This window comes from Scheffersomyces xylosifermentans (genome assembly GCF_036884685.1).
Source record: "Scheffersomyces xylosifermentans strain CBS 12540 chromosome Unknown RJT20scaffold_1, whole genome shotgun sequence".
In the NCBI taxonomy this organism is placed as follows: domain Eukaryota; kingdom Fungi; phylum Ascomycota; class Pichiomycetes; order Serinales; family Debaryomycetaceae; genus Scheffersomyces; species Scheffersomyces xylosifermentans.
In genome coordinates, this window is record NW_027042939.1 from 3123096 (window position 1) to 3146871 (window position 23776).

General features: G+C 40.1%; 5 protein-coding genes across 5 annotated transcripts; 1 reads left to right on the forward strand and 4 right to left on the reverse strand. All coding sequences in view use genetic code 12, as the record gives it.

The window, feature by feature from the left end:
- Positions 1–2055: 2055 nt before the first annotated feature.
- RJT20DRAFT_132765 (uncharacterized protein) lies at positions 2056–4280 on the reverse strand (the record flags this gene model as incomplete). Its single annotated transcript, XM_064918167.1, has 2 exons — positions 2056–2094; positions 2196–4280. 2 exons carry the CDS (start codon positions 4278–4280, stop codon positions 2056–2058), a joined length of 2124 nt encoding a protein of 707 aa, XP_064777693.1.
- A 6201-nt stretch (positions 4281–10481) lies between these two features.
- Positions 10482–13250, reverse strand: MUB1 (Mub1p; the record flags this gene model as incomplete). Its single annotated transcript, XM_064918698.1, has 4 exons — positions 10482–10561; positions 10646–12040; positions 12128–12505; positions 12776–13250. 4 exons carry the CDS (start codon positions 13248–13250, stop codon positions 10482–10484), a joined length of 2328 nt encoding a protein of 775 aa, XP_064777694.1.
- Positions 13251–15672: 2422 nt separating this feature from the next.
- On the reverse strand, positions 15673–16701 carry OAC1 (Oac1p; the record flags this gene model as incomplete). Its single annotated transcript, XM_064918699.1, has 1 exon — positions 15673–16701. One exon carries the CDS (start codon positions 16699–16701, stop codon positions 15673–15675), a length of 1029 nt encoding a protein of 342 aa, XP_064777695.1.
- A 1063-nt stretch (positions 16702–17764) lies between these two features.
- Positions 17765–21361, forward strand: CYM1 (Cym1p). The gene has a single exon (XM_064919273.1). The coding sequence runs from the start codon at positions 18042–18044 to the stop codon at positions 21177–21179; it is 3138 nt and encodes a 1045-aa protein (XP_064777696.1). The 5' UTR covers positions 17765–18041; the 3' UTR covers positions 21180–21361.
- On the reverse strand, positions 21322–21755 carry RJT20DRAFT_138691 (mitochondrial 54S ribosomal protein bL33m; the record flags this gene model as incomplete). The annotated part of the gene is made up of 2 exons (XM_064918594.1): positions 21322–21512; positions 21548–21755. 2 exons carry the CDS (start codon positions 21753–21755, stop codon positions 21466–21468), a joined length of 255 nt encoding a protein of 84 aa, XP_064777697.1. The 3' UTR covers positions 21322–21465.
- Between the last annotated feature and the right edge of the window lie 2021 nt (positions 21756–23776).

Below are 23776 nucleotides of genomic sequence, written 5' to 3' on the forward strand. Positions count from 1 at the left end.
GATGTCACTTCTGAGGAATAAGATACTTCTGAAGAAGACGACACTTCTGAGGAGGATGAGACTTCAGAAGATGATGAGACAGCTGATGAGGATGAAACTTCCGACGATGACGATACATCTGAGGAGGATGAGGATAAGACATCTGAAGATGAAGTTGATGTCACTTCTGAGGAATAAGATACTTCTGAAGAAGACGACACTTCTGAGGAGGATGAGACTTCAGAAGATGATGAGACACCTGATGAGGATGAAACTTCCGACGATGACGATACATCTGAGGAGGATGAGGATAAGACATCTGAAGATGAAGTTGATGTCACTTCTGAGGAAGAAGATACTTCTGAAGAAGACGACACTTCTGAGGAGGATGAGACTTCAGAAGATGATGAGACACCTGATGAGGATGAAACTTCCGACGATGACGATACATCTGAGGAGGATGAGGATAAGACATCTGAAGATGAAGTTGATGTCACTTCTGAGGAAGAAGATACTTCTGAAGAAGACGACACTTCTGAGGAGGATGAGACTTCAGAAGATGATGAGACAGCTGATGAGGATGAAACTTCCGACGATGACGATACATCTGAGGAGGATGAGGATAAGACATCTGAAGATGAAGTTGATGTCACTTCTGAGGAAGAAGATACTTCTGAAGAAGACGACACTTCTGAGGAGGATGAGACTTCAGAAGATGATGAGACACCTGATGAGGATGAAACTTCCAACGATGACGATACATCTGAGGAGGATGACACTGCTGAGGAGGATGAGACATCTGAAGATGAAGATACTTCTGAAGAGGATGAGACTTCAGAAGATGATGAGACACCTGATGAGGATGAAACTTCCGACGATGACGATACATCTGAGGAGGATGAGGATAAGACATCTGAAGATGAAGTTGATGTCACTTCTGAGGAAGAAGATACTTCTGATGAGGTTGAAACTTCTGAGGATGATGAGACATCTGAAGAAGATGAGACTTCAGAAGATGATGAGACACCTGATGAGGATGAAACTTCTGACGATGACGATACATCTGAAGATGATGACACTGCTGAGGAGGATGAGACATCTGAAGATGAAGTTGATGTCACTTTTGAGGAGGATGAGACATCTGATGAAGATGAGATTTCAGAAGATGATGAGACAGCTGATGAGGATGAAACTTCCGACGATGACGATACATCTGAGGAGGATGAGGATAAGACATCTGAAGATGAAGTTGATGTCACTTCTGAGGAATAAGATACTTCTGAAGAGGACGACACTTCTGAGGAGGATGAAACTGCTGACGACGACGATACATCTGAGGAGGATAACACTGCTGAGGAGGATGAGACATCTGAAGATGAAGATGATACTTCTGAGGAAGACGAGACATCTGAGGAAGACGAGACATCTGAGGAAGATGATGTTTCAGAAGATGATGACACTTCTGAGGAGGACGACACCTCTGATGAGTCAACCGATGAGGAAGAAGGCCAACTAGGATAAGAACTCGACCAAGACGAATCTGAAGACGACCATGTAGAATCTGAAGTCGACCAAGTGGAGTCTGAGGATGACCTAGTAGAATCTGAAGACGACCAAGTGGAATCTGAAGATGATGAAACCTCTGTTGAAGTGTCAGCTGACGACAAGTCCACGGAAGAAGAGTCCACGGAAGAAGAGGAATCAGGTCTAGACAAACATTGCCAAATAGGTAGTTCTATGTAGACAGTAGGTGTTGCGCCTGATCTCCGATCATCATCCGTACTGGTAATAGTGTGTGCTCTATAACCACATCTGGTAACCGTCGCAAATCGTCTGCATTCATTCTCCGGTATCGTTACCTTCACAGTTAACGTATGTCCTAGTTCGTGATTCCGCCAGTCAGTTTTCACAATAGTAGACTTTTGATGTGGGTCATGTCCGCAAATACTAATTGTAGTACGAGGAGGAGGAGTTGGAGTTGGCCTACATTTAGAATCTTTCTCAGGCAATATCACTACAATACCAGATCTGTTGTCTATAATGGTTGTTGAAGTTATGGTATGCCTCTGGCTAACATCAGTCCCGCAACTTGTTGTTGTTACTGGTGGGAGACAACTAGCATATGTTTTAGGAATTGTCACAACAATAATAGTTTCGTGGTTTTTGACAGTAGTGGCCGTCACAGGCTCAGTCTGATAAGGGTTCTTGCCACACACTGTGATGCTAGGAAGAACGCGAACATTACAAGTTGGATAACTCTTGGGCAATGTTACCGTCACTGTTCTGTAACCGTCATCTCCTGTCACTGTATCCGATATTGGGGTTACCTGAGCTGGGTCACTACCACAAACACTAGTGATAACTGGTGCAACACATGAAGGTACGGACAGAGGTAAAATTACTGTGATTGTTCTATAACCGTCGTCACCTGTAACCGTGTTGGAGATAGGAGTCTCTTGCGCAGGATCACTACCACAAGCACTAGTAATAACTGGTGCAACACATGAAGGTACTGACAGAGGTACAGTTACTGTCACTGTTCTGTAACCGTCATCTCCTGTCACAGTGTCCGATATTGGGGTTATTTGAGCTGGATCACTACCACAAACACTAGTGATAACTGGTGCAACACATGAAGGTACTGACAGAGGTACAATCACGGTTATGGTTCGGTATCCTTGGTAATCTGTGACGGTGTTTGATATGGGCTGAACTTGGTGTACATCATCACCGCAGATACTGGTGATCACAGGCGGGAAACAAGTCGGGGAATGGAGCGGTACTATGACGCTGACTGTCCTATACCCATCATCGTCAGTAAATGTGCTTGAGGAAAGAAATTTTTGATTCGGGTCAGTTCCACAAACTATTGTAGTTACTGGAGGGACACATGAGGGGAATGTCACAGGTTCAAGAACGACTACAGTGGACTGCCCATACTTGACAGACGTTGTTGTACTAGGACCCACTTGATGTATGTTTGTACCACAAATAGTCGTACTGGGAAGAATAATACATTTTGGATCTCTGGTTGGCAAAGTGACAATTACTGTAGTATATCCTCCGACCACGGTAGTGGTTGTAGACGCAAAGTACTGGGCAGGGTTTGAGCCGCAGACAGTAGTGGTAACGGGAGGAACGCAAGTCGGGTAGGTCATTGGCAATGTGACTCTTACAGTCGATTGGCCTTGCCTACCGCTCGTCACGGTTATGGGGTCTTCTTGTCCAGCAATAGAGCCACAAACTGTAACGCTGGGAAGAGGTATACACCGGGAATTTGACTTTGGTAATGACACTATAACTGTTGAGTACCCATTGATGACTGTGGTTGTAGTAGATGTTTGGTATTGTTGGGGTCCACAAACGGTAGTCGTATCAGGAGGGACGCAAGTGGGATATGTCGCTGGTAATGTAACCCTTACAGTCGATTGGCCATTTCTTACTGATGTCATTGTGATTGCATTAGCTTGGTTGGGATTTGTTCCACATGTCGTTACTGTAGGCAATGGTGGCGCACGTTTGTCAAGTACTGGCTTAACGGCATCTTCTTTGGCTATACGATAGGTTTCTACCTTGTCGAAATATTCGGGCCACACAAAGGTTTGTCTTGGAGCGGCTTGTTGTAACACTAGCGTAGCCAATCCACCAGGGGCGCCTTCAATGATACAACTGCTGCTTGAGCTTTTTCTCCAAGTCTCGGTTGACGTGACTGTAGGAATTGTTTCTTGGATTACTACGGTGGCGGTTCCTCCTGCTGTCGCGTATATTGTCTGACTGCTAGCATAGTAGAGTTCCCAAGTTATGGTAGTGGTTTCGGTGGGGATCACTTTTTTGACAACCACAGTGACCGTTCCACCAGGGCTGGCGGCTACTGTAGAAGTCAGTTCATGGTGTTTGTTCCAGGTTGAAATTACGGTTTTCGTGGGAATAACCTTCTGGAGCACGACGGTAGCGGTGTTTCCGACGTTGGCTTTGACGGTATAGCTGCTTTCATGGGAAGAAGCCCATGTTACCGTAGAAGAAACAGTGGGAATTGGTTTTACAACCAAAACTGTCGCGGTTTGACCAGGGTTTGCGGCACGGGTGCAAATGGATTCATAGTCGCTGGACCAAGTCAGGGTAACGGTTTCAGTGGGAATGGGGACGTAGAAGATGATGCTTGTTGTACAACGTCCGTCGGAGCATTTAGTTGAAGTTCCTATGGAAGAGGTGGAATGGGTCCAGGTATTGGTAAACGGTAGAACAAGCGCCCGCGCTTGTCCAATTACTATTAGCAAGAGTAGCAGCAAAGTGGTCAACATTTTGCATTCTATCTAGTGTGGGGGGTATCGTAAAGGGCAAAGGATGCAAATAGGGTGAAATGGGGTAGGACATTGATACTTATAAGTGAATATGGGGACAAAATGCCAAGATTAGTTATAAATAGTAATGGATACCATGACCATATCGTCTAGGTTCGAATTAAAATGAGGGGTCTATCGGTGCCCTGCAATTTATTGATATAGACGAATGCAAAAAAATATTTGAATGCTTGAGCTTTAAGCTTTAATTGTTCTGATTGAATATGTTTGCATTAATTCGGGTGAAGATCGTACTCGTCGTAACAACTAGATGAACTAAAAGGTTGCATCATAAATAATATTGCAATGGTATGTAGAGGTACTTTTACTTGACCACTTACGAGCAGTTGTCATTATAGTTGCCCGTAACAACTGCAGTAATTTCCCCATTGTCTCTAAGTGGAGTTCACCAGTCACACTCTAGCCTAAAATTATGAAACCTATGGTAACTAATAAGTCAAGAAGGATGGTATTATCAGCGAGGGGAATGTTTTTATCGTGAAGTGCAACCTACTATTTACTTTTACGTGACAACACCAAGGCATTTTTTTCATGGAAACAAGGTTTTCCAAGACTATGTTATTATTAGCACAAGTTTTCAGTATCTTTCCTACGATTGAACAAGTCTTTACATCATTCTATAAACTATAAAACTTCTTTGCACGGCGATAATTGGCTTTATTATGTCATAGTGCCTGCAAGCTGCAAAAAGTTCAAAAAAAGAGTCGCACGAAAAATACAAAAAAAAATATTGCAAAATATTTTGAACCAACCTTCTCAGTGTATCGGGTTAAGCTAAGTACGAAACCACGTATACAAAAGTGTAGATGAATAAGGCCAGCAAGCTGTGTTCAATGTTTGCGATCCCTATTCATTTTACCACTCGTGCCTAAAGTGACGAAGGTTGCTTACAAAATTAATTTAGGATAAGATGTGCATATCAGATCCTCCTGACTTCGGCAAGCGGCTTTAGTGTCAAATATGTATCACAAACGTCCGATTATCATTCCTAATCAGATTTGCTGTCCTTATCCATAGCGACAGAAAAGATGTTCTTGGCTTTTGTTTGTTGGTGGAGCTACCAGGTATTTCGGGGTCTCGCCAAAAATGAGGAGGCTTTCACATAGCGGGTCGTTAGAAAATGATCATAAAAGCATACATACTATTATGCCTTGAGAGTTTAATTGCAAAAAATAACTTCAGGACCGCTATGCCAGTGAAGATCAAAAAATTTGATAACCTGCACCACAAAAAATTTTATTTCTATACTAAAAGACAAAATATCCTAAGCATTCACTTAACGCATCATGCTTAGTGGTCTCCTATTGGACTACAGGGAGCGGCGGCAGTACCGCATCTCATTAGCATGAGACCAGGTATGTATGCTTCTCTCTCGTTTCGAGAAAAGTGGCAAGGGTGCTGATACTGGACACTGCACAATTCTTGTCTCGGCTAGCGGTGCTGTTACCATTTTAGTATGCATTGGTGAAATCTAATTCGTAAACATGAAATAGACAATTTTATTATATCCCCATCTAGAAGTATTGACTAGTATTGCACTATAATATGATGGTTCGTATTAACTCTACCAGTAGCCTCCAGAAAAATAACATTACAATACCCTTTCTAATTGGATCTTCATTCCGAAAGCGGTATTATTACTTGCAGGTCTAAAATCTTCGTATGTCATCGTACTGCATACATTGTCCACATCTTCGTTTATATTATATGCGTAGTGTTTAGAGTGTTTAGAGTTTGTGGTATGCCGCAATCGGAAAAATATGCGTGAGAGAGAGTGTGTTTTTTGCAGTATTTTGTTATTGCAAAAGGCGGATAGAGTAGTAAAAAATTATTGAAGCACACTCCTAGATAGCTCGGGAGACAGTATAAGCGCAAAGGGTTCTAAAACATGCCCGAAAGCCAAAATAACCCCTCTGTATGACCTCTTTTCATACTTTGGACTTCTCATTCTGAGTCTCCTAAAGAATACATCGGTCTTAATAATATTGCCTGATGATATTAATATCATTTTTAAGCTCTAGTATATGCCAACACCACTTGGAGACGATCATATCAACTTCTCAGACAAGAACAAAACAATGGAAGCTAGTGCCTATGGTCTCAGTCCCTTTTAAAATATGTTAGAAAAATTACAAAAGAAACGAGGGCTACCCCTACAGTCAAACAATTTATCTTCTGAATGGAGACTAGGAAATGGTCTTTTCGTACTTGGCCATTTGCGGTGAATAGATGAGCCAGGGGAATTCGATTAATTGGCGAAGAATACTATTATCGAAGTGGTAAAGCTTAATCAGTTCATGGTAGAAGTAGTCAAAACATCAACTTCGGCTTTTATGTAGTTTGGGTAATTCCTCTATTTCGAAAGTATTTTACAACTTTTTAATATAGAACTACATTGACTGACCAAGTGATTATATATAGAGACAACTCTAAAATTAAAGGATGATGGAGTTAACGTAGGTACGAGGACACAGCACATGAAGACGTTACAATGTGAGACTGACATTGTGATTACAAGTTAGATCTGCTGACGGGTACATCTGCACGGAGGGCAATCTATTTTTAATCCATGTCTCTATACACCAGTTTACTCGTTGGATAGTTTGGGAACTGCTGTGCTGTTTTAGCTGACCACGATCTTAGAGTATATCAAAATCCAGAATTTCAAATGAAATGCAAGAGCCAGTTGCCTCTTTGGCATTCAATGAGCTTAAAGTGATGGGTATATATTCTGTGTGAAAGACATGGTCCGAAATGATAGTCATCGAAATTGAAGACACCAGATAGTTTCAAAGAGGTGTACACACTCATGGCTCCACAATTACATGACGATCAAGAGAAGTCCGACATCTATAAATGCTATTGAACTGCGTTTACAGAAGAGACCTGACACATTGAATTATGTGGTTCCATTTAATAATTGACTAGACATTCTCCAATTCACATCCTTATGGCTAATGAAAGTCAGAGTACCATGGAATTACATAATCATGAATTATGTGATTTCACAGCCGATTGATTCCAACCCATCATTGCATTCTCTTACAAGAATTGCCCTCTTTAAGGGACAATTTCCACTACAAGTTCCTAACCGAAGTTTCACTTGAGAATTCTCTAATTGACGATGTTCTAAAGCCCATTCGCTTCTCTTTTAAGAGAGATCCTAGATTGTTCCTTGATGAACTCCTTATTTTTGGTGAAGGAACTCGTTTCCTTCCCTTGTCGATCTTTTATTGAATACCTTTAATACATACGACATCCATTTTTATGATTCTTCAACTTACCAAACTAACCTGCGTACCTTCATCAGAGCAAAAGGAATACCTTATTCTACAAAAGATGTGAAGACCCTACCGGCCGCCTAACGAACATGATGAGCTGGCCGTTCGGTCCCCCGTGTGTGGGGACTCCGAGAAATGTCAGAAGTTGTTACGAATACGAAAATAAAGACAGGAAAGGAGAGTAATAACTTCAGAGCTTTTATTCGGCTTCCACATCTTCTCCTACGATAAGACACACTAATCGATTAAGGTTTTGTAACGGCCCGTTCTCATTCGTGCTCCGTAATTAGGATCCTTTCTGGGCTAAGCCTCTATAGTTATATAGTGCGGTGCAAGGCAAGCGCATGTATATAACCGCCTTTTTGACTAACCTGATACATAATAGCGGCAATAACATAAAATATATCTTCTCCCTAAAATTGTAAGATGGCATAGTGAAATGTTATCGCTGCGTAAGTAACGCCATTAAGGGAAAGGAAGTCATCCGAGCCCCGAACCATATGTACTGCGCTTACAGGAAGACAATGGGATCAAGATTCCAAAAAGAAAAGACAATGGGCGGTGAAGTATTGACAGCCGGAGACAAGAACTCTGAATCAGAGACGAAGTGTGGAGCAATGCGTAAGCCTAAAGTGACTACTGTCAAAAAATACCAACAAGCTATTCAGAGGGGGATGTGGAAAATAACATGCAGACTCCCATATAGGAACAACACACCTAGATTAGGAAGAGAAGTGCTGTAAATACTCACGTGGGTGCTTCTGGAAACTACTACATCTCAAACCTTAAAGGTTAACAACTGTGGGTGAAAGAATAGTCTAGTGATCAACGAGCCACTCAGGTGTTCGAACGGCGATTTTCTGTTCTTCTACCTTCTTCTATGCCTATCAAGAAAAAGGGGTGCTTTATGGGTTCGTTTCCTTCTTTATCGTTACGTGTACGAACAACCTAGAAACACATTCCCAGCCCTGGTGGATAATAATGATCTTGCAAATAGGGATCCTACTTTCGCACATTAAGCCCCTGAACATCTCATTTACTCTAGATTCTTACCTTTGATCCACCAGTCGTATAGTGTCAAAATAATTTGAAGCACTGGTATTTGAACAGCAGCAAAGACTGAAGTGTTCCCTGCTAAACACTATGTAACTACTCCTGTGGTTGAGGAGAAATTGATAATAATATCAGCAAAAAAAAAGTATCTGTACGGCATATAATCCAGATAAGTCACCCTTATTAGTTACCTTTAACGGGAGGATTTTATTTTTTAATCCAACACAACTTGTCAAAATCTTACCCCATGAATGGAAAATTATTCACTGATAAAAAAAGGATCTGTTTAAAGCTGTGTAGTCGGCTAACGAACTTTGAGCCTATTCAAAATAAACTATCTCTAGGTATTTTTTAGTAGTTCTTTTATTTTTTCCGGTCTCTAGGAGTGGTTTTACAGCTTGAGAGTAGCGCATGGCGACTGCAAAATAAAATCAGCACTTCGCTGCTCAACTGTTGCTGCATCTTTGAGGAGTAGCATCTCATGTGACAACTTGCACTAGTCATGTAGGGGTATTCTACATAAGAAACAATCGCTTCCCTGTGCGTTTTATCAAAGCACTACACCTGCGCGGCGTTTTTTTATGCGATATGTATTGTGACAGTCATAAGGTTTATTATGCCACAAATACTTACACATTTTGAGGATATTATTCCCTGGTAGATCTTGAATAAGATTGAAAATATATATGATGATAATGAGCCGTAAAATTATCAATTTTTCCTGTTATTTTCAATACTAAATAATTCTAGACTAAAAGTCTGCAAGGATATAATCATATGCGTCAAACAAGAGAATCTAACAATGAGTTTTAGCCCTGTTACTGCTACAGCAGATTTAGGTATTCCAATCGAAGAAAAGTTTATTTTGGACTTTACTCAATGGTGATTGTGTTATTCACAAGTGACCATCTTATGATATTTCTTCAACTATAAGTCGCTTAAAAATAATTCATAACAGTATTTTCTTGTTCGTAAGTAAGGATCTTTTAGTATGTAGTTCGTATTCTGGTTCGTATTAAAATTCGATGTTCCGTTTTCGACTTGCAATTCGATGTTTGGTATTCTGGTCAAGGTTTTCGTAAACTCTAGATTAGACTCCTAATTTCATATCGATAGTGATCCAAATCTCCAATTTCATAATCACACCATAAGCGTATCTGTATATGTACGATGCACAAACACTTATTAACAAATTCAATTTTGGCAATGGGTATTTGGTCGATATACAGAGCTCAACTCCGAGGTCAGAAACTTCTCGACATGTCGGAACTTGCTTTGAGAGCCGAACAGAATCCTCTTCGTTCCCATAGTATCACTGGCTCACATAGGACTTCACTCCTATAAGAGTGTCGGGGACCCAAAAATGTCAAAGTAAAACTGCGACACCAAACCTGTTTAACAGAACCTTAGAAAAAGTAACGATTCATCGAATAATACCTACGCTTACAGATATTTCATACCAGTTGCAAGGTAATGCTGGAATTACCGGATTGCAAGCGATATTTATACCAGATCGCCTGCTTTGCGAAGAAGCATATTGTGCTTTATGGAAACTTATCCAAATTATCATGTATCCAATAAAATAAATAGCATAGCTAGTAGTAAGCAAATGTCCATTGTTGAAGCTTTAGCATGTCGATGTCATAATATAGCATTGACGAATGTTTATTTGTGAATAAAATGAAAATACCCTGACGTCTGTTTTCCTTCCCAAAACCCAAATAATGATGTACAAACTCTCTTAACCAAAATAAAAATATGCTGAAAGGCATATGGCGAATTTAATACATTCGGAGGTATTTTGTAGCTATGACAGTTCGTGCTCCTGTTGACTCTCCTGATCTTCATCTGGTCCTTGTAAGAGATCGGTGCCGGTAGGCTGGGAACCTAAAACAGGGTCAGTCGTTCCCTCCGTTGCTCCGCTTTCTTGTGCCGTGTGAGCTTGGTTAGCTTGGTTAGGGGCGGCGTTACTGGTGTTGGTACTAGATGTACTTGGTATGCACCAATTCCTATGGCAGTGCCATGCTCTCATCTGGCATTCTCTCGAGCAGTACTTTGTTCTCTTACATCTCCTACACTTCAGAAATTCCCGAGGGAACTTCTCCCACCTTCCACATTCCAAGTTTCCACACTGTCTTACACCACCCCTCAACTCGTTCCTTCTGCAAGAGTTACGCATTATTACACCAGACCAGTAATACATATCTGTTCCTGCCAAAAATGTGAATTTCTCCACAATGGGAAACAAGTTAACCTTCCTGTACTCGATTAAGGAGTCATCTTGGTCGTCATTACTTTCATCAATATCGAAATGTTCATAATCATCATAGCTCCACTTTTTCGTCAAGAACTCTGCAGTCTCCTTTCTCTTAGATATGATTGTGTTCACCAACTTCTTACTCTCTATTTCGATAAACTTGTTCATTTTCTCGTTAATTTGGAACAACGCAATCTCCCTCTCGAGATCGTTCACTATAGATTCACAGTCCACAATTGAGTCGTATAGCTTACTTAAGTAATTGGAACTGTTGATGCTATCAATTGCCAAGTTTGCCAATTCAGCATCATGTTCTAAGATTTCGTTCGAGCTTGATAACTCGTTGACGTTCTTATCCGAATCATCACCCTCTTCACTTTCGTCATCATCGTCATCGCCTTCCTCACTTTCGTCCTCGTCCTCGATCTCAGCTGTCTCCGTGAGACCAGACTCCTCTGGCTTATTGCATAATTCAAATTTATCTTCATCTAATATGAAGTTGTCATCGTGGATGGTGTTAATGTCATTGAGCATCTGTGGTGAGTTCGATGCCGATGGATTGAAGCGCTCCAAATATGTCGTCTTCGTCGTCCTAGACTTGGGAGTGATAGTTGGACGGAGGTTAATAGCGAGACTCTTCTTAAGTTTTAACTTCATCTGCTTCTCCAAATAGAGCTTCAACTGCTTATCGCGAATACTCATGTCTATCACCAAATGAGTATTTTGTAAGACGTCCTTCAAATATGGATACTTTGAAATATATGCTAATAACTGCAATGACCACACGATGTCATCATCTCTGGGGATCACGACACCAGTTTCGGTGAAGTTACGGACTGCAATTTTTGAGCTTATCATGCTCCGATTGGTTTCAAAGTCTTGGAGATAAAGATCCAGAAGGAACTGAAGGTTGTTGTCCATGTCGTAGTCACAGTCATTGAAAAAGCGATCATCAAGGATCTCGGTTCGCTTCTCGTCGCGCAATTTTTTGATGATATTAACAATAATATAGCGACGGCGTATGTCATTATTAATAGTATTATTCTTCGAACTAGGGTTTATGCTGCCGAAAGGGCTACCAGTATTGTAGTTTCCGCTATTACTATGTCCTTGTGGGGAGCTATTGTTGGTATTGTAACTGTGATTGGTGGTGTTGACACTGGTGAAGCTATGTTGAGTATTCTGGGTAGTAGAACCAGCACTCAAGCCTTGGCTGCTATTGGTGTCGTAGTTTGGAACAAAGTTATTAAGTCTTATCAATTTAAGCAATTGGTCTACCGTCAAACTGTCATAGTCATCGCTAGTCAAACTATTTGTATGACTGTTGTTAAAGTAAGATGGGTAAGTATGTGTGTTGGATATAGATGTTGCTTCAATAGCAGCTGTTGCCATTTGGATGGGGATTTGAAGTGAATTATAGTCGAAAGCTGGAGCGGCGGTTTGACTGAATGGGAAATTGGCATTATTCTGAGCAGTTCGAATGGCATTAACGAATTCAGCAGTGTTTCCTGTATCAGTTCCCAAATTTCCCGTGTCATTGATAATGTTCTCTGGATTAACTGTGTTGCCTCTTGCTAAGCCCATTATATTCTGGTCCACCCCGATGGGACCAATGTTAGCTTGAGCTGCTCCATGAATAAAGGTAGAAACTCCTGGAACTTGGCCGCCATTCTCTTGTATCTCATTGTTGAAGTTCTGTTGTGGGCCTCTAGTTTGACCAGGAAGCTGCGATTCCGGAGCCTGTTCATTCCTTTCCTGAAACCGACCAGCGAATTGCTGTTGCATAGACAACTGCTGTTGATTATTCAGCTGGGTTTGAAATCCCAGAGTCAGTGATTGATAACTTTGATGTTGCTGCTGCTGTTGTTGTTGTCTCAGATTGGCATGGATGAATGTTCTTTCATGAAGAGAAAGATAGTTATCCAAGACCGTGGCGATGATTGGTAATATTCCAGCCTTTACCACCTTCTGGCGAATCTTCTCTGTGCCTCTGGTGCCTACCAATACTAAACATTGGAAAGCCAAGGTCCATTTCCAAGCAGTGAGAAGCTTTCTCTCGCTATTGAATATGTTATCTGTTACGTTGAAGGTGGAATTGTGGCATTCGTGGAGAATTTCTATCAAGCGTTCTATTCCTCCATCGACAGAAAGAGTTTCTCTCACTTTAGCCAGCGATGATACTAGGTATGTCAAATAATTGAGTGAGTTCACGAGTGGTTTGTCCGATGTGACATCGAGGGCTCTTCTATCATAGAGAGACGTTGTGATGGTGACGGCCGCTTTGTTAGTGGAGATCGATTTATAGTTGGAATCACGCATGGTGCCAGTGGTATATAGATGAAATAGGTTTATACTAACGATTCTGCGCTGTTTATGCGATAATGTGATATCGAGATGGTTCGATGTGATGCCGATCGGTTACTCAATGAGCTCAATGCCGATGGTGAATTAATGCGTAATAACCACTATGAAAGAATGACGATGATACCTCTAAGTTATTGATACTATCAATCCTGTGATGATACCAAACTTTCTGTAAAAGCTTTCCAAACGACTTTTAGTATCAATTCTCGATTTCTTACTAATCGCTAATTTATTGGAACTAGGGATGCTATCGATCAGTATTCGTCACTACTCGAGCTATTCTTTTCTTACCGATACTATCAATTCAATGAATAAGCCCAATACTACAATAAACGTCCTCTAATAGTGTTGTAAGGCCCGATTTCTTGTAAAACAAGCTCTATGACCACCTCTTACTAATGGTTCACAAATTACTGGTTCTCTCCGAGAATACAATGCAATACGGGGTTTCTGGAACAACCGCCGGCTTGTCGGAGCACTTCAGCAGTATCTGGAGACTTAGTGGCTGATTGTCGCCGTGTTCTTAGGCGCCGTTTACTACCAACTTTTGGAGGTTAATGGCAGCTTTCACGGGGGTCAGATTTTACTGCCACTGTTTTTACTACCAGGAATATACTTATTAGGAAAGCGGATAACTAAGGCACTATCCGAATACAACTGTGCAAGGATCTCGATGGATTCTTGGTGGTTTCGCTCCGATGTTGCTGTGTTGGGGCCTACAGAACGCCTATAGCACAGTTTTCGAAGCTAACACTCACTTTTCCGGCTACAAGCACGCCTTTGTGTGTGATGTTTGAGTGTTTAATGAGTGCTTGTTGTTAACGGTTAACCAAAAGGTGAGCCGTGAGAAAAAAGAAAAAAAAACGAGAACGAAAAGAGAAATTCGTTTGCCACTGGCGTGTGCAGGAGAGTGGTTGAGGGTGGTTGGAGGGAAAGTAATATTGCGGTGTGGGTTTTTATGGGTGGTTGTATTTGAGTGGGGTTTGGTTGGTGGCTAGTGAGTGGGTGGGGTGAGTGAGTAGAGGTAGTGGTGGTGGTGGTGATAGTAGGTGAGTAGATGATTGTAATTGTGTGGGTAAGTTATAAGTTAGTGTTAGTAGATAATTATAAGTGAATAAAGTTTGTAGACAATCGAGAATTATGTGTGAGTAAGTTATAAGTTAGTAAAAAATCGAGAATTATGTGGGAGTAGTTAGCAATTACTGGCGCGGTACTTACTTTTTAGTACTTTGTTTTACATTTGGAGCAATGAATGAGGAAATGAGAAGAGGCTATTTAATGTGTTAGTAGTAAATTGGAGTAAATTATGGAGGAGAGAATACTGAAAAACAAAAATAGTAATTGGACCAAAGCAGAGAGACAGAAGAAAGGTATAAAGTGACAGAAGTTGAAAAGTCAACCGAGTAAACTTTAATGTGAGGTCTTCTTTGTTATGGACTTGTATTTGTATTTTGTAGTCGGATCGATACAAGTCATGTTAGTGAGATTGGCTGTAACACACAAAATGAGAGCATAAAGCTGTGCTTACAATATTGAATAAAGTATTGACTTTAATTGTATTTGGTATGTTCGTATGTGCTAAATGTTGATTCAAAAAATTCAAGTAATTCAACCTTGATATTAAGGACTTATCCCAATGTATTTGCCTATCTACAAAATGCTTATTCCTAATAAAAATGGGAAATTTGGGGCATTTGAACTAACCTAAGATCTTCTAATACACATTGGATATTGCAACAAATCACAACTTCCATACCTCTTTACATGTGCAGTTTCCAGATATACTTTCTATATTTCTATGTTCCCTTCTTGTTATCGCCATAATCTATGATAATGAAAACAGCAATAACTAAATTTGCGAAATCAACCCTTTCTTTTACCTCCTAATTTACACATCAAAAACTTGTTCTCAAAGAAACCACTTAATATTAAATTCTCAAACCTCAAACCATAAACATTAAACATATAACCCATCAAACATATAACCAACTACAATTTCCTAATGTGAAGACTTGCCATACACATTCGTCTCTTATAAACGCGAATCGCTCAACCTGTCATAATAATAACTAAACGAATCTCTTCATAAGCAGCATAAAGGTTAACATAAATAAGGTTCATAACAAACATTGCGTAAGTATAAATTCCCTGGAAAATACCCTATCCAACCATTTTGCAGACCGACCAAGATAACACTTCTAATGACCATCTACGACAACCAAGCCTTCTGACTCTATAAATAATTCGTGGAATTATCTGATCCTTAATTTTAATCTAATTCTAAGTAATCCCTGTTCTAATAAATAACTATGACATGATGTTCATGAATGCAGTGGAATGGTAGACCCCTCTATAATGTACAGAAATGAAAATCCTCTCATGCTCCAAGCCTCTGTTCGACCTTGACCATTACTTTCATACACTGTTCCATGAACATCAAAGTCAAGATCGAATGTGGACCAATTCTAAATAATTGAGCCCAGAAACCCTTGTACAAAGCCAGAAATCCCTCGTATCTAATGGTCTTCTGGAAGCAATCAATAGGACCCTTGTACAAGTTACCCTTTTGATTGTAGACTCTCGTCAAAATGACATCCCAAGGGTTCATCACAATTGCGACACCAAGACCGGCCATAGATGATGATATGAAATGAAGACCCAACGAGTGATCTTCGACATAATTGTGCTTCAAGAGAAAGTTCTTGGTCAAATTGTAGACTGGAAGCTGAGCAGCGGAGCCAGCACCGGTACGAAGAATAGCAGCATCGACTCCTCTGTATAAACCCTTGACACCTTCTGATTTATAGATCTTGGCAATACCATCCCAGGCATTACTATAGTACGTTTGTTGTCCAACGTGGTGTGCAGCCTCTAAGTTAGTGGCCTTAGAAAATGATTGCATTCTTGTCTTAATCAAAAAGAATGGGGATGCCAAAACGGCTCCAGCGGAGCCAGAAACAAAGCCAGCAAACACATTGATAGCTAAATTTTGAGGAATCTTGGCTCCTTCCGTAAACGTCAGTGGTGACAAGTATTTCGTGATATAGTATCTACTTGGTTCGTACAAACCAATTCTACATCCATTCAATCCAAGTTGATAGTAATAGCCGCAAAAAAGACCTTGTTGAAGACCACGAATACCTTCATTTCTATAAATTACCACAAATGCCTGGAATGGGTTTTTGTATAGCTTCACAGCATCACTGGCGGTCTTAGCCAACTCTCCCTGCAACTGCATTCTTGTTTTAATCAACTCAATTGGGTTGGTGAATGTCACAGCACCGCAAGCTGCAAGTCCTCCAGCAAGAAAACCACCTAGAGCAGATACTTTTTCGGCGTCATTTTTCTGTCTAGTATGATGAACTGGCTGGTGTGCTATCACTACATGGTCCTTGATGTCACTCATACTTTTTAGAGTTTTCAAGTACTGCCAGAGTGGTAAGCTGCAAATATGGTCTCTTCAAATGGATCTGAAAACTTGTTTTTAAGAATTTTTGAAGACCGGGCCGGTAAGAGCGGTCACGGGGCAAATCACGTTATGGCGATGATATAATGTATTATGTTATCATGTGATAATATCACCAGGTATAAGCTACATACGAAGGTACCTTGTAGCTAATCTACATACGATCTACATGGTATATACGAATTATCTAAAATGCTGTATACGATGGGTAATCTAAGATGGAGTAGACTATGGGAAAGATTACTCTACCTTCCTACTACCGTTGCCATTGGCATAAAATGTTGACTCCGTCGCCTTTCTCCCAAGAGAGAAAAACATCATATCTCCAAGATACCTTTCTCTCATACATCTACGATTAGCACTTTCAATGAAACTTCCACCTCTTTATTGACCTTCACTTCAATGTTTGGCAACTTCTTCGATTCTTCTGATCTGGAAAATACATTTAAACAGCAATGGAAGCTCTTTTCCATGCTAAATTGCATTCCTTGGCATCACAATTCAAAGTGGACTCATTTCTCCAGCTGACCTCTCTAACCTCATTTCCTATCTATCGATCTATCACTCCATTCCGCTACGTCATTCCGTCTACATATCTCAACCATCTCATCACGTCAACTCTTCTCAGGCAATCAATGTGATACGCAGTACCAAGATAAATACTACTACGTCACTCATGACTGAGATTATGCAGTGGCCTGGCCATATTCTGTTCTTTATAAGTTAAAGGAGAAGTTCCAGAACCACCTACCATCACTGAGAAGAGATTATCTGAGCAGAGAACTCACTAATGTACTTACTAATGTCAAACTGATCCGTCGAACTCAATTCTTGTTACCCTCACTAATTTTTGTAATACTCACCGTTTGAACCCCTTCTCACTGACTGATTTCCTCTCTAATTCCCACTCACGGCCTCACTATATCGAGCTCAGTCTTTCCCACTATTTCCCACTCATTCCCACTAATTTCTCCCATCTCTCACCCATTAATTTCCCAATCTTGCCCCAACTTCTAACGACAAACTCTCTCTAAATCTTCTCATCACTACTCACTCCATGTTACATCCACACCGCAAAACTCACTTTCCAAAGAATCATCTTTTCTCTCTCCGAAGAATCAACGGCGTCACTGGCGGCTAAACATTTTTGGCTGCTTTTAATGATCTTTTTATTCTTTGTTGAATGATGGTTCTTTCTCAGTTTAGCAGTAAAAGCATTGGGAAAAGAGTATAAACTGCTCTAGAAACAACTGACAATTGACTGGAAACCATACAAGTTGATGATGTTGAGGCAAAATCGTCGTTTACTCGCTAGACTGGTAAAATCTGCTGCCCTTACCACAAGACTACTTGCAACCAGTGTCTCCCAAGCACTGACTCTCAGCAAATACCCTATTGGGCTCAATGTTCATGGATTCGTGATAGAAGATGTCAAACCAATTCCGGAGTTTTCCCTTGTGGCGGTTAGTTTGAAGCATCAGGCAAGCGGTGCTCAACATCTCCATTTGGACTCACCAACGGATAGTAATAATGTGTTTCTGATAGCTTTCAAGACAAACCCACCAGACGCTACCGGTGTTCCTCATATCTTGGAACACACCACTCTTTGTGGTTCATACAAATATCCGGTAAGGGATCCGTTCTTCAAAATGACCAACCGCTCGTTGAGTAATTTCATGAACGCCATGACTGGCCATGATTTCACATTCTACCCTTACGCTACAACGAATGCAAAAGACTTTGAAAACTTAATGGATGTGTATCTCTCTTCTGTGTTTGAACCTTTGTTGACTTATAACGACTTCATCCAGGAGGGCTGGAGATTGGAAAACGAGAATGTAGAGGATCCAAAAAGTAAGTTGGAGTTGAAAGGTGTGGTTTACAACGAAATGAAGGGCCAGAACTCAAACACATCGTATTATTTCTATATAAGATACTTGGAGTCTATCTATCCCTCTTTGAATAACTCAGGAGGAGATCCTGCCAAAATCCCTGACTTACAATATGAAGATTTGGTTGAGTTCCATAACAAGAACTACCATCCTTCAAACGCTAGAACATTCACGTACGGTACATTGCCTCTAGTTAATCACTTGCAGCGTATGAACGAATACTTCAAGGGCTTCGGAACACGTTCTAGAACTTCAGATGTTAAGTTTTCAATATTCAATGATCCAAAGGGCTCTGAGGCTATGAGTGAAGTCACTCTTCCAGGCCCAATAGAATCGATGTCAGGTAAGACAATCGAGGAACAATACAAGGCCTCCATCACTTGGAACTTAGGTAATGCATTGGATGAGAGTAAACAATATGACCTCTTTAAGTGGAAGATCTTGAGTTCTTTGCTTTGTGATGGTCACAATGCCCCATTCTACCAAGAATTGATTGAGAGTGAGTATGGAGACGACTTCTCTGCTAACTCAGGGATCGACACTACCACAGCCTTACTCTCTTTTACTATGGGTTTGAACAACTTAACTGTAGAGAAAGTTGATAAATTGGAGTCTAAGATCATGGATATTATTCAGAGCAACGTTTTACCTGAACTAGAAAACCCAAATAGCACCTATAAAGATAGAGTAGCTGCCATTTTGCACCAGATCGAGTTAAACTTTAAGAGACATAAGCCAGATTTTGGTTTGGGTTTATTGAATGCTATAGTGCCAACTTGGGTGAACGGTTTGGATCCAGTTCTTTCTTTGCAGGTTGAACCTATTTTGAATCAATTTAAAGCAGATTATGAGAAAAATGGTTTACAAATCTTCAAGGAGCTCCTAGTTGACTCACTTTTAAACCCTAAAACTCAGAAATTTAAGTTTATAATGAAACCAGATGTTGATTTCAATAAGAAATTGGCTGACAAGGAGAGTGAGCGTGTTGACCAGATGGTCAGTAACTTATCTGACGAAGATAGGACCATTATTCATAAAAGAGGTCTCGAACTTGCCCGCAAGCAGGCAGAAGAACAGGATGGCGAAGTCTTACCAACCTTGACTATTGCTGACATACCGAAGCAAGGTGAGTTCTATCCATTAGACTTCTCGAACATTAACAACAAAACATTACAAAAGAGAATTGTGGATACCAATGGCTTGATATATGCTGCTGCATCAAAGGATATTTCGTATTTACCTACGAAGTACTATAAGTACCTTTCGCTCTTCAGCTCTTGCCTCACCAACTTGGCTGGTACATGGTCCACATCTATAACTGAACTAGAGACAAAGATTCAGAGATTGACTGGAGGAGTGTCGTTCAATCTGAGAGTAACAAGTAACCCATACAATATCAATGAAGCTTCATTGAATTTCCTGTTGTCAGGTATGGCACTCAAGGATAATTCAGAGAACATCTATAACTTGTGGTATGAAATATTAACGGACACAAAGTTTGATGCTAACGACGAATTGGTGGTGGATAAGTTATTCACTTTAATCAAGAGCATGGGACAAAATCAACTCAACGTTATAGCAGATAGGGGACACTCTTATGCTAATGGTGTTTCAAACTCCAAGTTGGTTGCCAGCAGGTATATTAGTGATATAACGTCAGGTATGAGTCAAGTTGGATTTGGCTTGGAATTGAACTCGAACCTCGAAGCTAAGGGTAAGCAGTACTTAGTTGATGAAGTTTTACCTATTTTAAAGGATATTCAAAGATTGATAATTGACAATTCCAAAGCATCCTTTAAGTATAGACTTGTGGGGGACAAGGATTTGGTCGACTCAAACGAGAAATTACTTAAACAATTTGATGACAAATTCACCATTGGATCAAAGGAAGACGTCAACAATGAGTTGCAGTCTTTGGTCAATGCATTTAACTCTAACAAATTGGGCATCAATGCCAATCAACAAACATTAATTAACTTACCTTTCCAAGTGAGTTATGCCTCTTTGGGTAAAGTCGGTGCTGAATACATGAGCAAGGATGGTGCCACATTGCAGATCTTATCTCAGTTGTACACTTTCAAGCACTTACACTCTGTCATTAGAGAAGCTAATGGTGCCTATGGTGGTGGTTTGACATATGATGGTTTGGGTGGAACTTTGAACTTCTACTCCTACAGAGATCCAAATCCATTAAAGTCCGTTGAATCATTTAAGAAGTCGTTTGACTATGGTTTGCTGGTTGAATGGGAGCCAAAGGATCTACAAGAGGCCAAATTGAGAATCTTCCAGAGTGTAGATGCCCCAACTAACATTGCTAGCCAAGGTTCTACTGAGTTCTACGAAGGTATCACTGATGAAATGAGACAGGAGCGCAGAGAAAACTTCTTGAGTGTCAATAACCAAGACTTAACCGATGTAATTCAAAGATATTTGGTTGGTCAAAAGGACAATCTGACTACAGTTATCGGAGACAATCTGGTTTTGAATGTCGGAGATGATTGGACAGTCAGAGAGTTGAAAATATAGAGAAATGAAACATGTAAATAGTCATTAAATAGAAGTTTCATTTTTTTAAACATAACTTTATAGAATTTTTAAAAGTTTTCCAATTCTACAATTTTCAGTAGATAGACTGTGCAATATTTATATGTTTATGTATTTGTAGAATACAAATTATTATGTATCTATGAAACGTCGTAATCGTAAGCGTTGTCGGTCCGACTTCTAGTCGGTTATGTACAAGTGGGGAGATTAAATATTCTTCGTGCCAATATCCCATTGAAAGAGATTCAATGTTAAGTCCTTGAAGATTTCAAAACTGGTTCTTGATGAGATCTCCCATGAAAAAGTCTGACCCAGCTCAATGAAATGTTCAGAAATGAAACTTGTTTAACGGTGGCTTCTAGAGTAGTCTTTTGGAGGTCTTTCGGCCACTCTTCTCTTCTTATCCTCGACGAACAAGCAGTGTCTTTTGGCTCTTGGGTCGTATAAAATGAGATTCATCTTTGGAGTACTTCTAGGGATGTTGAACCATTTTTCGTATCCGGTTTTGGCAGCGGACACGAGCTTCACCATGGTGTTGGCGGTCTTTGCTCTAGCCATTTTCTATGATTTTTTATGGTTGTCTTGTGGTTTCTACAGTCCCGAAACAGTCTTGAAATCTGTTAAAGAAAGTTTTATGAAAAGTTGAACTTGATAAATTTTTCAATTGTAGACTTCCTAATTGGGAAGTGAGTGGTGAGGTGAAGTTCCATTCCCTGGGGGAGAGAGTGTCGCTAGGGGAAGTGTGCAAAAGAAAGGTTAGTGAGAAGTTTCGTACGAGATTCGCTGGAAAGATTCTTTTCGTCGTGTGGTGTTAGCGAGACTTTGGAATGAAAGAGAAGGAGCACGGAGGTTCAGAGAGGATAGATATTAGAGGATTGAAACAGATGAAGGAGTACAATGGAAGTCATGAAGGAATGAAAATCCAGGGGAATGGTTAAAGGATTGAATTTATTCGTTTCGTCGAGTTTTCCATTCGTAAGAATAGTATCAGTGTTCAGTAAATAAAAGATAAAATTTGTTCAGACTGTTAGTGGGTCTCCCCTTGAGTATATTGATTTGTATCTGACTAGTAATCATTATTGTCCTTGCTTTTCTACGCTTCTTCTTGAGCACAAACTCGAAATTAGAAAACTCCTCTGTACCTAGAAACTTGGCTTCTTGCGAAGGGGGTTCCTAGGGGCCTATTTCACAATAGAACACCATAGGGCATTCCCATTTGGGCTCCCACAGCCATTGACACTCCTCATTCACAACAAGAGCCATCTCTATACTTCTCTGCATAAACCCCAACCCGACAATGCCGACTCCCAGCTGACTTGCACCCGAAACCCAAACCCCATATCTACGGGTTGTTTACACCATTCCAATATGGCCGCAAATCTGGTCCTAAATATAGAATCAATACCACTAAATCACAAATGCGCGTCTCTATTGTCCTATGAAAACAAACATTCGCGGTGGACACTCGCCTCGCAGCAAAGAAATTATCAGTGTGAAGATCTGTTGGTACAGTAACGAGCGGATGTTAATGAGGAAATAGAAACTACTTTGCCATTTCTTTCAGAGCGTAGATGTATTGAAGAGACCTTAAACAATGTATACAGATACATATATATATCACTGTATCTACTAAATATTATTGTAGATACCGAAATTAGAACATGTAAATGTGAAGGTCAGCACCAAGTAGTCCAATGCTTTTTCAGTTCATTTCACTCTACTGCCATAGCCACAGAAGGAAACATTTTATAAATCGTACATAATAACTGTATACCGACCATACAGCATCAAAATTGAACTATTTTTAACTCGTCCTACTTCGCTAGCGACATCCAAGAGCTCTTACGATTGTAGATTATTAATCTGGAAAAGTAGTTATAATGAGAGAAATGTAATATGTATGCTGTTCTGGTGTTGCTGATGCTGATGCTACAACACAACTACTACAACAAAAAGAGAAAGAAGATAACGGGAAATTAACAGTAAGAATAGTAAGAAATAGAATATATTGTATATGGCTTTATGACATCATAACCTTAATGGTGGATTTACTATGCTATGAGATATACGCTACATTTTTTGTACCCAATAAAATTATTCAATTAATGAGCACTTCGTAAAACTAAGCTACTACTACAAATGAAAGAAATAGATTCAATCGTTTCTACTCTTTGTACTAAGCACAATACTTCAAAAGAACTTTTGAAAACACTTACCCATATTTGTCCACATCTTCTTTGAATAACCATTATGTATGGTAGCACATCCCTAATTATTTTTCAGCTTCAATTAACTACATGTTGCATTTTGCAGCTCACTAAAGATAAAGTAAAATTATACTCAGAATAGGGCCCATTAATACGACTGTAAGAGTCGTAACTAGTCTAAAACACAACAAATTTACAGCAATGTATAGTAATGTACAATAAATTCACAGCAATGTACCTACCACCAATACTCATACAACACATAACACTACACGTTATACTACACATAATACAACACATAATACAACACATAATACAACACATAATACAACACATAATACAACACATAATACTACACCGCAACATACACTA